We start from the raw sequence: 13,264 nt of genomic DNA, 5'->3' as shown, positions 1-13,264 counted from the left end.
CTTTTTCTTTTAAAAATGAAACATTTTATTTTTATTTTGGCACGATGCACCCGTTACATTTCTTTTGCGCAAGAACCATTGATCAACGTCTCCCATTACATTTAATCAAAATCTAATTCCTGGGAGATTTTGTGACAATTTGAGACAGAAAGATAAATAATGAATTTAATCTTCTTTGGAGGCACTTTATTAGGTCCTGCTCACCCAGAAAAGCTCAAATTCAGATGTAACTGAAAAGCATTAAGAGGTGGGGAGACAGAGTGTTTGGCTGAGTGGGTTCTTTATGAGGGAACTTACCAGGTTCCTCCCAAACCACAAAGTGTGAGGTGTGTTCAGTCCATCTAGAACCATGTCAGCAGCTGCTTGGTGACATTTTTCTGGAAACAATTCAAAAGCAGCGACAAGAGACACAGGAATAACAAATTTCATTTGTACATTCTCTACAGTTGTTCTGTACATCTATGATTCTGAGCTGAGTGCAACTGTTGCTATTGTCTTTTGTTGCTTTGTTAAACCCCACTGCAAGCAAGTGTTGGCTAATGATTATTTATAACACATGTTTAAAAGATTAAAGCTAAAGCCATGCACATGTTTCTCCTCTTGAACGTTTTGAAAGAGTTCAATGCATTTAGAATGATTACTGCTTCATTGAACACATGAATGTCTTGATTTTGCATAGTGACATACAGTGTGCGTAAAACCTAATTCATTTGTAGTCCTGAAAAATGTATCATGAAAAAAAAATGTATTTCACAGTGTTATGTCAAATTTAGATACCGTAGTTTACTGCACAAAGACTAACATTGAACAGTCTAATTGTATTATTTGCTAATGCTCAGCTTAATTTCTGTATGACAGACAGAAGTTGGGTACTGCAAATGCCATTCCAAATGGCAAGTCTAGTGCCTTTACAAAGTAAAAACTACAAACAAACATGACCGAAAACATAGGACACACATGATCCCTTTTTTAACGTGTCACATCAGGATAAGTGATCCTCTTCTACAAACTCTGATGTCATATCCTGCTGTGATGCTATATGAAAAGGATCAAAGATGAAAGGATTTGAAGAACTAAGGAGGTGTGTCCTGCAGCTGTAAGGGCCCGTTCACTTCCTCTCATAGCTCGTCCCTTTCGTCCTGCGCTGCTCTGTCCAGAGTAGACTGGAGAACATCTGGGTTCTGGGCCTTCGTGTTCATCTCCGCCTGCTTTCTAGATTTCCCTAGCCCTGTTCTGTCCCAGTCTGTACGGACCTTCTCATTGTCCCACACTGTGGATGTCTCTGTGTCGCTGATGTAGCCTTGGTCGCCTGTGTAGTGTGTTGGATACACTAGAAGAGGCTCTGCTGAAAAGGCCTTCAGGTCCCTGGTTTTAAACTGTGCCATATAATCCGACCTGTGGAAGAGAAGATAATGTCAGGAAAAACACCAAATGTCATAACAGAAAAGAGATGTATATATTGTGGAAAGTCCTTGAACTAGGCAGAGTAGAAATACTTACACAGGGTGTTGATTGTACATGATGGGAAGAAACTCATCCACCGGCAGAATCCTCTTCAGTGGTTCTGCTCGCAGAAGCTTCTCTGCACCTTGTAATGATATCATATAGCCTAATGTCCAATATGAATAGCCTGCTTTCACCAGGTTGTGTATATCAGGCACTGGTATCTCCGGATCCACTTGCATTCTCTTCCGACCGATATATCTGAAATGAAGACATAGCACGCCAAAGTGAGAAGCAAATCGCAAACTCAGATTAAAACTAGGGTAAAGTTCCATGTAGGAGAATTATATTAAAATGAAAGATGGTGAAGGAATCACAAACTCACATGAGATCCCAGTCCAGGCCTTGCTCCTCCACCTCACTCATCAGGTTCATCAAGCGTCGTTTGAAGTAGATCTCAAAGCGCAGGTCGTCTTCAATCACCAGGGAGCTGTGCAGCCGTCGCTCCACAACCTAAGGCCAGACACAAGCTTTATCCATCAGTCAAACCTCGGGCTGGATCACACATGTTCTATTGCTTGGCTTCTGAGGTTCACCTCTTTCCAGACGTTATAGTGGGAAAGGAAGCATCCCAACTCTCCCTTTGTCAGTGGGCGACCATGATAGGGGTCACTGTATCCAGGGAGCATGTGGATGCCCATAGCATGAACATCACTGATATTCAGCGCTCTGAAATAGAGAGAGAACAGCACATTGATAACGAGAGAGGGTAAGTGTCCTTACTGAGTAAGTTTAAAGCATTAATTAAACTCAGTGAACTTACTTCCCATCTACAGCTGCAATGACCTTACATGTAATCTTCTGCTCCTCTAAAGCCCTGAGCATACGTTCTTTGCGGTCAGTCCGCCTTTGTAGGTTTATCATGAACACCTGCACACGGCCAATGGGGAAGCCAGTCAGTGTAATTATAGCTTTCTAACAGCAGGGGAGGCATTCAGCAAAGAAGTGAAAAGAAGGCCATTTTTGCAGACTCCATCTTCACATCACTCCATACTCACCTCATCAAAGCCCAGTTTGTCTGCTTGTTTTGTAGGAACATGTACGTATTTGGAAGGCATCACAGGGGGGTTTTGCACTACACAGTGAGAGGGAAGATGGATGCAGAAATGGTATAAATGACTCATGGAGACCCATGCTGATAGTCATCGTTAGATGAAACATCAGAAAGTAGAACACAGACTTCAAGCCACAGGATGAAAGGGAGATGGATGCAAAAGTAAAGCCCTCAGTCTGGAAGCAAGCTACTCACCATCCACCTCCAGCAGGGAGTGTAAGAAGCTGTCAGCTTCGTCTTGCAAGGTATTGTGGGATCTCAGGGGCACAGGGAAGAAGCCATACGTCTCTTTATTACAGACAAACATTTGGACATCTGTGGAGAGTAGAAGATGGAAAGATTTTCTCAATCGGAAGTTACAACAAGTTTAGGTTAAAATGATTAAAGACAAATGTGAAACATGTTTGAATCAAAGCACTGCATTGTAAAATACCTGCCATCCGAGCAGAGTAGGCAAACACAATGACGTCATCAAAAGCCCAGCTGTATTCTGGGTGTGGGGGGTGAAAGGCCAGCTGCCTGGCTGATTCTTTCCTGAGGTCTATCAGGAAGGTGGAGTGGACCATGGGAACTGCAAAACAGCCCTTGCGCTCACGCTTCCTTATAGGTATATAGGCAGGGGTGCGCTTGTAGTAACCCTTTAGAAGCACAGTGGATTAACAGTTGAGTCCATAGAGGATTTAAGAGCATTCAGTGAATAAACACTAGACATATACAAGCATGTAAACCTAATCATCAACACAGTACCTGGGAGGTCATTCCACACCAGAAGTTTGAATAGGCTGCACGGGAGTCAAGCATCGGAGCAACGATGGTCTTATTCTCATTGATGAGCTTCCAGAGAACATCAGGATTAGTGAGGAGGTTATCACAGTCCACCAGCTACACAAGGGAGAGAAGAGAAGCTGTACAATACATCTGGGAATAGTCAAAGAGGTGCATGACAAACAAAAACTGAAAAATATGCTAAACAGGTCACAAGGGTTACACGAGGCACTAAAACTGAGATGGTAAAACAAGACTATTCATCTCAAATATGTTTAAAGGACGGACATAAGGCTTAGGATGTTTGAGAAGATTCTGGATGCACTTTTCCTTCAGAATGATACCCCACCGGAGCTAGGAGACGTGGTCTGGGCTGAGGAATGCAACTAGACGTGTGTGTGTGCTCAGAGCTGGGTTGAGTTATGGTTCAGGTTGAGTTCAGCTTTCTATCACCATGACCATAAGAGACAGAAAAATAGAAGTGGGACAATTTTCCACACCCTTCCCTGTCACTCTTCACTCTTCACTCTTGTGGTGGCGGTGCTTTGGACTGTCTTTACGCTGTATTTATCCTTCTGCTGCCATTATTTAACAATAGGGATAGACTGGGTAGAAGCTTTGGCTCAATGCTGAAAATCGAAATTAAATCTTGAGTTATTGTGCTCTCTTCTGTGCCTGTAAAGTGTCCTTTCGTTGACCTACCATAAAATAGTCGGCCCACATCTGTCGAGCTGACTCCAGGGCCACCTGCCGAAGCTTCATAACATGCTCATAACGCAGGTCTGTCCACTGCTTTGGACCATCTTCGCCCTCGTATTGCCTACAAGAGACATTTGGATGTTAATCAGACTGAGTTCAGGGGCTCTTTGACCTATTTAAGCCACACAACATGTCAAGAGAAACTCTAGTCAGTAACCAACCTGGGTTCCTCTTTGGGCCTCCACTCCACATAATGGTAAAGGGTCTGCACCTTGACAAGCCAGTCACGCAGAATGGTTGTGGTGTTGTCCTTGTTATGATCAGTTGCTACCCTGTCATTATACAACAAAAGCAAAAATGATTAGAATCGTCAGAGGCGTTGAACATTATCAACAACTTGAGGCCAATACATGGCAAACGGCACCAGCGGCTGAATGGAGCACTCGACTGTATTCAAGTTGAGACAAGAGAGGAGAGAAGATACCACGACTCACATAACAAAAGCCCAGTGTTCACTTTCTGTGTGCTCATTGTCTGCAGCTGTGAGAACTCACAGTGATACTGATACCAACATCCCAAAACAAAAACACTTGATATCATTTTGGGTAGCATGTTACACTTTTAGGAGTGCTGTACAAAGGAAAACCAAACCATACCAAATGAACCGCAGAGGGGAAACTTTGATCTACAATAGCTAAGAGAAGGAATGGATTCCCACATGTGTCAGACTAATGAACACAGCGTGCATTTAAGATCTAATTCTGAAGAAGGATGAGATCATGCCACGTGTCGATCCCAAGTGTCACTACATCTGAGTTTCTTTAGAAACATCCACAGGCTTTCCTTCAACAGACATGTAGTACATCATGTCAACAGTCTATGCTAACATAAATAAATACATATAAACAGCTGCACTAAGTTGACTGAGTTTATATTTTGCTTAGAATGAAGTGAAGCCAAGTTGAGTTCTCCTGACATATTTCACATGAATCTGTGCAAACCCTGCAGCTGCTTGCTAAGCCATATATTTCCTCATGGCTGGCTGTCCATCCTTCAAAATTCTCAAACTCTAAATTACACACTCCTAATGTTTGTCTCAAAGAAATATTTACTTAAAGCCTAGTTTTAAAATGGTGGACCACTGGTGATCTAAACATTCATCAAACATTTAAAAGGACAGTTTGGCCAATGCTGATTGGAAAGGAAGGCTTGGGCAAGATTACAAGAAGATGCAAAAAGCTTGAACACAAAGCACACAGCATTGAAATGTGTTTACAACATCCCACGACTGTTTGCATTTCCCAGATGCTGCTTAAGGTGAACCAAACTGTCCGTACGTCATAACTGTTTACAGAAGGCTTTTATTGAGCACCAAACAAACAAGGAGAAATCAAACCATTCCCCTCACATTAAGCCCCTTTCTAAAACATGAACTGATCCCCAAGTTATTAAAGCATACCTCTCTGAGCCCTCCAGGCCAGCATGCTAACTGTGCACACACACACACACACACACACACACACACACACACACACACACACACACACACACACACACACACACACACACACACACACACACACACACACACACACACACACACACACACACACACACACTTACCAAGGGGAAACAGACACGTGCTGCTTTTAGTTATTAAGACTAACATCTACCTTATACTGCACACAACCTTTGCCTGTAAACAGATGTTAAAATGGTCTCTAACATCCATCCCTCTATCATTTCCTTAGAAAGTTCCATTTGTCAGATAGGGTGCGTGCATCTGTGGTAGAGGTAGGTCTAGAAAACGGGCTGGGACAGAATGTAGTTAGTTCTCGGTTGTTATTAGCACTAGTGGACTTTATTTTTTGTTCCATTTCCTTATATAGTAATGCAGAAACGCTTGCCACAGATGATGTTCCCTGGAGATAAAGCTAAACGATCAGTAATTAGTGTCTGGTCCCTGACATGGTCAATAGGAGTCGATCACTCCAGTACTGTATCAAAGAGTCAGGTTGACAGGAGGTGATATTGCTGGAGAAGGTCTAAGTCATGGAGGTAAACTCTCCAGTGTTTCTCTTGTTAGCTCCCCTCGTGGACGGACCAGTCCCGTCCCCTCCCCTCCACGTATACACATCAGTAATGCTGCTGGCCCCTTCGGATGAGCAATGAGATGTGCCCACCGCAGGCTACCTAAAGTGGCTTTACATGTGCATTCATGGTTGACATTTTTCAACCCGCAACACGTTGTTACCATTAGTAACAAGGCATTCCATACGGATCCGCCCAATTTCCACTATTCCCCAGAATTCAACCGAACGAGCAGAAATGCAGGTTATGGAAACAGTTCCCTTTAGCGGGAAATAACTTTTTAGCTAGCAACAAGGCATGTTAACTTTACTTCCAAGCCGTTTACTTGCTTGAGAGGTAACTCAAAAGTCCAAGTTACAACTTACCAAAGAGCCATACGGTCCTTGGGATAGTTGAGGCGCTCAATAGTACCGAGGAAGTATGGCAAAGAATGCTCGGCGTTCCTGCAGATGAGGGCGACATGGACCCGGGGAGCGAGCAGGGGAGACTCGGGGCTCCAGCGCTCCTCCGCAAAGTAGCCGCGGACAGGACTGGAGCAGGACAGCAGCAAGAGGAGCAGGGCGGCGGGGAGGCAGGCGAGGCCGTGCATTGCAACATTAAATGCAGAAGTATATAAATAAGTGGATGGTGGTTGTAGCTCGAGACGAGTCCCTGCTGTGCAAGAGCTATCTCTTTACTACGCGGTCATCACAGAAAAGCAAAGTCTGTGCAGAAGCTTCTGATGTGTCAACACCGCCGTGTTGAGATTTAAAGGGGTGGGTCTGCAAGCTTAAAGGGGACGGGCTAGTGACCATGAATAGCCTACTCAGCAAACACACAAGTCAAATGTTTTATTATTAACATTTTATTACATTTTTCCCAATCAGGCTAGTAGTGAAAATCAGCTCCAAAGGAATGCTGCTTTCCAGTGTCATGTCAAGGTGAGACTGGATTTGATATTATACAAAAGGGTTTGAAGATTTACAAAGACATGTGTACAGTTCATTGATAAGGTAACTTTGTCCAGTTTTTTTATTCAATATTCTCCTGAATAAAGTGAAACCTCCAACCCATTTACACACACACACACACACACACACACACACACACACACACACACACACACACACACACACACACACACACACACACACACACACACACACACACACACACACACACACACACACACACACACACACACACACACACACACACACACACACACACACACACACACACACACTTTAAATAAGCAGCCTCCGGTCCCTGGACTTCATCTCATTTGCCATCCCGTCAGTCCGTACTGAACTGGGCAAGAAGGCATTTTCCTACGCTGCGCCTGCAACCTGGAACAAGCTCCAGCAGAGGCTGAAGCTGTCCAGTTTTATTTCTTTAGGGGATTTTAGACTGCTAGTAGGAAGGCTGTTGAGACAGTCCGTGGGGGTCTGCACTTGTACATAACTTAACTTGTACTTAATTTGTTCTTTGCCCTTTGTACTGCGTTATTTTACCGTTTGTGTTCTGTGTTGTGTCTCCTGTATGTTTAGTTAGTCTGTAACTTTGTGTTGCTGCTGATGCCTACCTGAACAGGTCTCTCTTGTAAATGAGACCCTGGGCCTCAATGAGATTTTACCTAAATAAAGGTTAATAAAAAAAAAATAAGCACAAAATATACTGCTGGAAATTACACAGGTCTCCTCTATGTTTTTTTTGTCAATCCTTATATCTCAGTATCTATCTCCTCTACATAAAAACCTACAGCACTTCCATGTGAAAGTAGGAATGTAGTGCACTATTTTTCAGTTTCCTTATACATTTTTTTCAAACCAGTGTTGACTTCCCGCGTCCATTGAGCAGGAGGAAAGCTTTATAGTTTGGCCCCTGAGCCCAGCCTCTCCACCTGGATAGATAAGGAGGCGGCTGCAGGCTCATCAACAAGCCACAACAGCTCGCCTTGAGCCGGGAGCACACGGGCTGCTGGGTAGGCTGGCCCCTCTCTAACTTCAAGCACTTCCTGCAGGAAAAGAATCAGTGTGTTACAAAACAACAGCAAATGTTCCAGCTTTCAGTAGTATAAAGCATGTTGCTTTATGTGCTGATCCATACATTATTTGACTGCTTTTAGTCAGCATTGATTAAGTAGAAGATAGTGTATGTTTAGTTATTGTCGTTGTTAGTTCAGTTTTAGTTCCATCATGTTTTACTGGTCCATCAGTCATCTTTAAATACTGATTCTTATCTCCAATGTCTCCATCTCATATTTAATAAACTATGTATCTGGAACTTCTCTAAGCTGATTTATTGTGTCTTCAAAAATTGCAGGGTTCTAAGATTCTGAATTTGTAGGGTCAATAAAAGTCTCCAAATGTTACCTTGAGAATGGTTGCTTTGCTTCCTCCCGTTGAGACAAAAGCCACAGCGCGTGCAGCATTCAGCACTGGGAAGGTGAGAGTGACACGCTGTGGAGGGGGTTTGGGAGAGTCGCTGATGGGGGCCACAATCTTCTCAGTTTCCTTAATAATGGAGTACATCAAAGCCAGTGAACACTCATGTGTCATGCATACGTTCACCACAGAACCACAAGCCAAGAGTCAACAGTAACTGTCAAATAAATGATGGAACTTGAGCCAGATTGCAGTGAAGACCACAATGTCCAAGTTGTGCTTAAAACAGAACTCATCAATAATCAATGAGGGAGAGTTGAAATGCACAGAGACAATACACATATTGTTCTTACAGACTAGCCAATCAGGAGCTTCAACATGCCTCCAGACCCTAATAAGTAGGCCTGCCAGAATGAAACTAAATGTCTTTCATAGGTGTACTGCAGAAAAATAAATCCAGATTTCTATAACCGAGAGGAAGATAGTTACAGAAACTTTTGCAGAATAAAAAAAACATGGCAATGTAATGACATTCCTTATAGCGTTCCATTGTCCAACATGGACAAAAACATTAAGATGTAGTGTGATGTCTTTACAATCTCAATGAAGGAGCTACTTTAATGCTTTTTTAATGAAGTATAAAACATTCATACCTAAATAAAGCTAGAATGTCTTATTGGTTAAGTCAAGTCAATCCTCTTGGCAAATAACTCCATAGTTTGCCTCAATGTCTGGCAAATACAACAAAGCAATGCCCTCACCTCCAGAAGAGGGTGGTCCGGGAAGAGAGAGCAGGTGTGTCCATCAGGGCCCATACCCAGCAGTAACAGGTCAAACATGGGCATGTCCTCATCTGGGAAAGCCTGTGTGTTTGGTATAGTATAGTATACCGCAACATTTAAAACACATTAGAGAACATTCCTGTGTGACTCCACAACTGATCACAGAACAGTAAAAGACGTGGCACCTCTTTCAGTTTGCGGGTATAGTCCGCAGCGCACTCGCCCACTGGAAGAGAGGAATCGATGGTCAGGATCCCACTGTCAGGGATGTTGACCTTGGAGAACAAGTGAGTCTGGAAAAGAAACAAAGTTTTACATACATTGAACCCCAATGTAATAGAATAGGATGCAACCAGGTAACGCTCAAACAAACACACTTTACAGATACCTTGTACAGCCCGTAGGTGCTATCAGGATCATCAGAGGGAACCAATCGCTCGTCACAGAAACCAACAACCCACTTGCTGCAGTCCAGGCCAGGCAGGGCCAGCAGCTCTCTGCTGAGCATGGTCACCAGGCTGCCTCCAGAGAGGCCCAGGGTGAAGCGGCCACGACACGCCATGGCAGTCTCAGCTCGACATGTCACCAGATGGGCCAACGCTGGACCAAGCTCCACAGACGAGGGGAACACCACAACCCTTCTGCCAGCCATGAGAGAGTTGTCTGGATAAAGGAGTTACTGAGAAGAAAGGAGAGAGAGGAAGAACTGGTTTTTGAGCAATATAAGCCTAACAGGAAGTTACGCACAACAACATTGTGCAAGTCATCATGTGTCTGTAAATACCACCTTCCAAAAACTCTTCGTCTTGGTATATTAAATCCCCCCTTAAGAGATATTTTGACTAGACTTTGCTTGATACTGTAATGTAACCTTATTAGGGGCAAAACACCCTGCTAATTCTGCACGATATTGCATTAATATTATTGCATTCGCCAGTATCGCTAATAAACAGGAGACGATGGTCATTCCTTACACATCTTAAACAAACCTCAAGTTTGAGATTTAATCCCAAAGATTTGAGAAAAACAAGTGTATTTACTTACTAATATGAGGAGGATTTGGTTTGAGTCGGCAAATAATTCCATGCAGTAGTCTACTTCCTGGAACTAGCTCTCACCAGCCAATCACGTTCTGTGTTTAGGCCGCACTGCATTGTTGTCAATGAAGTCCTTCATTGAGTAGTTTGGTTTTAACCTCTTATAATAGGTCCATGGTTTCAACCTGTGCCGTTAGTTTCGTGGTATCAACGACATAAAAAGTCAGAATTATTGACACGCATCTAATTAAAAAAAGAAAAAACACCTCAAGGGATTTGAAGACATTTCACACAATATCAAAGTCACTATGCGTCAATGTCTATTTTGTAGTTTAAAGTCCGCCAGCGACATTTCCTCCCAGCCGCTTGGTGGTACTGCTGCGTCTATTTCAACCACTTTAGTTTTGAAGAGACACGGCTCCTTTCGGCTAATACGTTGTAACTTCCTTTTACAGAACATTACGACCTCTCGACTGCTACAGTTGTTCGGTGTGCGTCTCGCGCCCATTAAGAGAAAGCTTTAACTATGTCGACAGTCTTCTCCTTCCAGACGCAGCTCGGCTCCATCATGGACGCCTTATCCAAAACAGCTGTAATGGAGATAGGCAAACTGGTCGAGATCGAGTCGAAGATGCTGAAAATAGAGATAACTCGGGGGCGCAATGAAATCGAGTCGCTTACAGAGAAACTGCAGCTGATGGAGAAACTGCTTTACATGGCCCAAGGGGGCATGCAGGAGGCAGCGGCCGCAGTATGCTCAGTGGTGAGGGACGCTCCAGAGGACGGGATACTGGAGCCTGACAGGACAAGACCTGCCATAAAAAGGTAAGCTTGTTCATTCCTGTGTGCTGCCTGTATGTTTATTACTGGTTTGGCCTACCATATATAGGCCTACATCTCCATCAAGGTCTACTAGTCAGCTAGTCTACACCATCCCTGGTATTTTTTCATTTAAATGTATTGCATCCTAGTGAGAGCCCATGGGAATGCATAACTTCCTCCACTGAGAGGAGCAGTTTGCATCAAGGTGAAGAGCATGCCACCGCTGAAGTGAGTCCTACACACTGATCACATTATGTCACTATGTAGGCTACTGGGTTCTTTATGTTGAAGTGACATTCATATAGGCCTACTGTTTTCTTCACAGCTCCCAAGTCCACCAAAAGAACATCCTGAATTAATAGTGGTAAAGGAAGAGCCCACAGAATTGGACAATGGAGCCACTGAACACAATTGGACAAGTGAAAACAGTAAGTAACCACTTATAGGAAATGTAGCCTATATGGACACATTCTGACTGAGGACAGTACCTTTGTGCGTCATAAATTGGATCTTGAGTGACAGAGAAGTGGACTTTGTATTAAGATTTTTTTTTTATTGCTGACCATTTATAGGTAGTAGGCTGTAAAGCACAGATGTATTACTCCTTTGGGTTGTAAAGGTCGAAAATGTTGTACATTTATATTTGCTCTTTTTCTGTCAACAGGAAGGGAGGCAGTCGCAGACACCCAGAAGAGTCCAGAAGTGATGCAGCTTCCCATGGCCGTGGCCGAGCGTCAGCCGACGTTTACTGACAGCTTTGTGGCCCTGAGCACTGGAGCAGGGAGGAGGGACACACAGTGGACTCCACAGCTTACACCCGCACACACAAACCTAGACGCTGGGAAAAGCTTTGCTCAACATGTAGCCCCCCAAAACTTAAGCATGCTCAGGAATATGAAGCTTCACAACTTGAGGAACTCGGCCACCAAGAGGTTCGGCTGCCTGCAGTGTGGCAAGAGCTTCAGATGCTTCAGCCAGCTGGAGATCCACCAGAGAAGCCACACAGGAGAGAAACCGTTCAGGTGCACGCTGTGTGGAAAGAGATACGCACAGAAAGGGCACCTGTACACACACCAGCGCACACACACCGGGGAGAAGCCGTACCGCTGTCCTGTTTGTGGGAAAGGCTTCATCCAGAAATGCACTCTGGATATGCATCAGCGCACACACACCGGAGAAAAGCCTTTCATTTGTATGAAATGTGGCAAGGGTTTCACAAAGAACTGTAATCTGAAAAAGCACCTGGCAGTACATCTAGATCCTAGTTTTAACATGTATGGTAATGAATCTACTGCACCAACATTCAGTGGGACATTCATACATGGAACCACTTAAAACAGCCAGTCAAATGTCATTTCTCCTGCTGTTTTATTGACATTTTGTCCATAATAAAGTTAACTTTTCTCCAGATTTATATCTGCTTTTACTATATGTGTCAATATGCATTATCTCCAGCTTACCTTTCATATATTTAACTTCCAGTCGATCGCTAAATTTAAAGGCCTACTTCACCGGTTTGAATATGAAGGTGCATTGAATTCTGAGATCCTATGTAGTATAAATGTGCGAAAAAAATTGAAATCGGTTCATCCTAGCCTGAGAAAAGGCAGAAAGAGTGTTTTTTTTTAACCCTATATTTCTCTTTCTGTGATGTCACAGAAAGAGAAATATAGGGTTAAAAAAAAACTTACTTTGTAAATATTACTGTGATGTATTTTACTGTGACATCACAGTAATATTTACAAAGTACGTACAAAGTACAAATTAAGTAATTTTTTTTCTAATTTTTTTTTTAAGAATGCCACGCGATCGACCTAGTGGGCACCCCTGCAGTAGAGCCTGGATAATGGCTGAACAATTAATAACCAACACACATACAATTCCACAGAGCAAGGCACCAGTGAAGCTGATAAGCTCCTAATGATGTAAGTGTATGGTCCATTATTTGTATTTAGTGTGTCTGCATAATATTGCAGCAGTAGAACTTTGCATGTTTGCACAACATTTGTACCTTCACATAGCAAACAAAATTGCACAACTGTAAAGTCAGTGTCTGTAGTTTTTTTGTATTCAAATAAGCAGTTGTTTATTTCTGTACTGTGCATTGGCATCTTTGAGCAAAATACAGCCAAAAAATGTTGCCGC

General features: G+C 43.2%; 3 protein-coding genes across 3 annotated transcripts; 1 reads left to right on the top strand and 2 right to left on the bottom strand.

Moving 5' to 3' along the window:
* Positions 1-42: 42 nt before the first annotated feature.
* colgalt1a (collagen beta(1-O)galactosyltransferase 1a) lies at positions 43-6,852 on the bottom strand. The gene is made up of 12 exons (XM_080043754.1): positions 6,478-6,852; positions 4,243-4,353; positions 4,025-4,142; positions 3,305-3,439; positions 2,991-3,195; positions 2,753-2,872; positions 2,502-2,578; positions 2,267-2,373; positions 2,040-2,172; positions 1,829-1,956; positions 1,501-1,704; positions 43-1,395 (listed from the first exon to the last, which is right to left on the bottom strand). The coding sequence occupies exons 1-12, from the start codon at positions 6,699-6,701 to the stop codon at positions 1,119-1,121; spliced, it is 1,839 nt and encodes a 612-aa protein (XP_079899880.1). The 5' UTR covers positions 6,702-6,852; the 3' UTR covers positions 43-1,118.
* Positions 6,853-6,866: 14 nt separating this feature from the next.
* On the bottom strand, positions 6,867-10,364 carry pgls (6-phosphogluconolactonase). Its single transcript, XM_080043755.1, has 6 exons — positions 10,305-10,364; positions 9,649-9,939; positions 9,446-9,553; positions 9,240-9,341; positions 8,467-8,607; positions 6,867-8,108 (listed from the first exon to the last, which is right to left on the bottom strand). Exons 2-6 carry the CDS (start codon positions 9,910-9,912, stop codon positions 7,962-7,964), a joined length of 762 nt encoding a protein of 253 aa, XP_079899881.1. The 5' UTR covers positions 9,913-9,939; positions 10,305-10,364; the 3' UTR covers positions 6,867-7,961.
* Positions 10,365-10,816: 452 nt separating this feature from the next.
* Positions 10,817-12,475, top strand: LOC307263222 (uncharacterized protein). The gene is made up of 4 exons (XM_080044328.1): positions 10,817-11,122; positions 11,269-11,347; positions 11,445-11,547; positions 11,784-12,475. The coding sequence occupies exons 1-4, from the start codon at positions 10,824-10,826 to the stop codon at positions 12,452-12,454; spliced, it is 1,152 nt and encodes a 383-aa protein (XP_079900454.1). The 5' UTR covers positions 10,817-10,823; the 3' UTR covers positions 12,455-12,475.
* The last annotated feature ends 789 nt before the right edge of the window (positions 12,476-13,264 follow it).

Source organism: Ammodytes marinus (genome assembly GCF_949987685.1).
Source record: "Ammodytes marinus genome assembly, chromosome: 16".
NCBI lineage: Eukaryota > Metazoa > Chordata > Actinopteri > Uranoscopiformes > Ammodytidae > Ammodytes > Ammodytes marinus.
The sequence above is the reverse complement of the archived record's forward strand: the minus strand, read 5'-3'. Positions and strand labels throughout refer to the sequence as shown.

What these genes read in the sequence shown, in the direction of transcription:
- colgalt1a (XM_080043754.1), bottom strand. Translation starts at nt 6,701, where the DNA reads ATGCACGGCCTCGCCTGCCTCCCCGCCGCCCTGCTCCTCTTGCTGCTG. An exon ending in CTACTCTGCTCGGATGGCAG is followed by an intron (nt 2,873 to 2,990) that starts GTATTTTACAAT and finishes TACTCTCCACAG; the next exon opens with ATGTCCAAATGTTTGTCTGT. An exon ending in CTCCCTGCTGGAGGTGGATG is followed by an intron (nt 2,579 to 2,752) that starts GTGAGTAGCTTG and finishes CTCACTGTGTAG; the next exon opens with TGCAAAACCCCCCTGTGATG.
- pgls (XM_080043755.1), bottom strand. Translation starts at nt 9,912, where the DNA reads ATGGCTGGCAGAAGGGTTGTGGTGTTCCCCTCGTCTGTGGAGCTTGGT. An exon ending in ATACCCGCAAACTGAAAGAG is followed by an intron (nt 9,342 to 9,445) that starts GTGCCACGTCTT and finishes CCAAACACACAG; the next exon opens with GCTTTCCCAGATGAGGACAT. An exon ending in GCAAAGCAACCATTCTCAAG is followed by an intron (nt 8,109 to 8,466) that starts GTAACATTTGGA and finishes CTTTTCCTGCAG; the next exon opens with GAAGTGCTTGAAGTTAGAGA.
- LOC307263222 (XM_080044328.1), top strand. Translation starts at nt 10,824, where the DNA reads ATGTCGACAGTCTTCTCCTTCCAGACGCAGCTCGGCTCCATCATGGAC. An exon ending in AAGAGCATGCCACCGCTGAA is followed by an intron (nt 11,348 to 11,444) that starts GTGAGTCCTACA and finishes TTTTCTTCACAG; the next exon opens with CTCCCAAGTCCACCAAAAGA. An exon ending in CAATTGGACAAGTGAAAACA is followed by an intron (nt 11,548 to 11,783) that starts GTAAGTAACCAC and finishes TTCTGTCAACAG; the next exon opens with GAAGGGAGGCAGTCGCAGAC.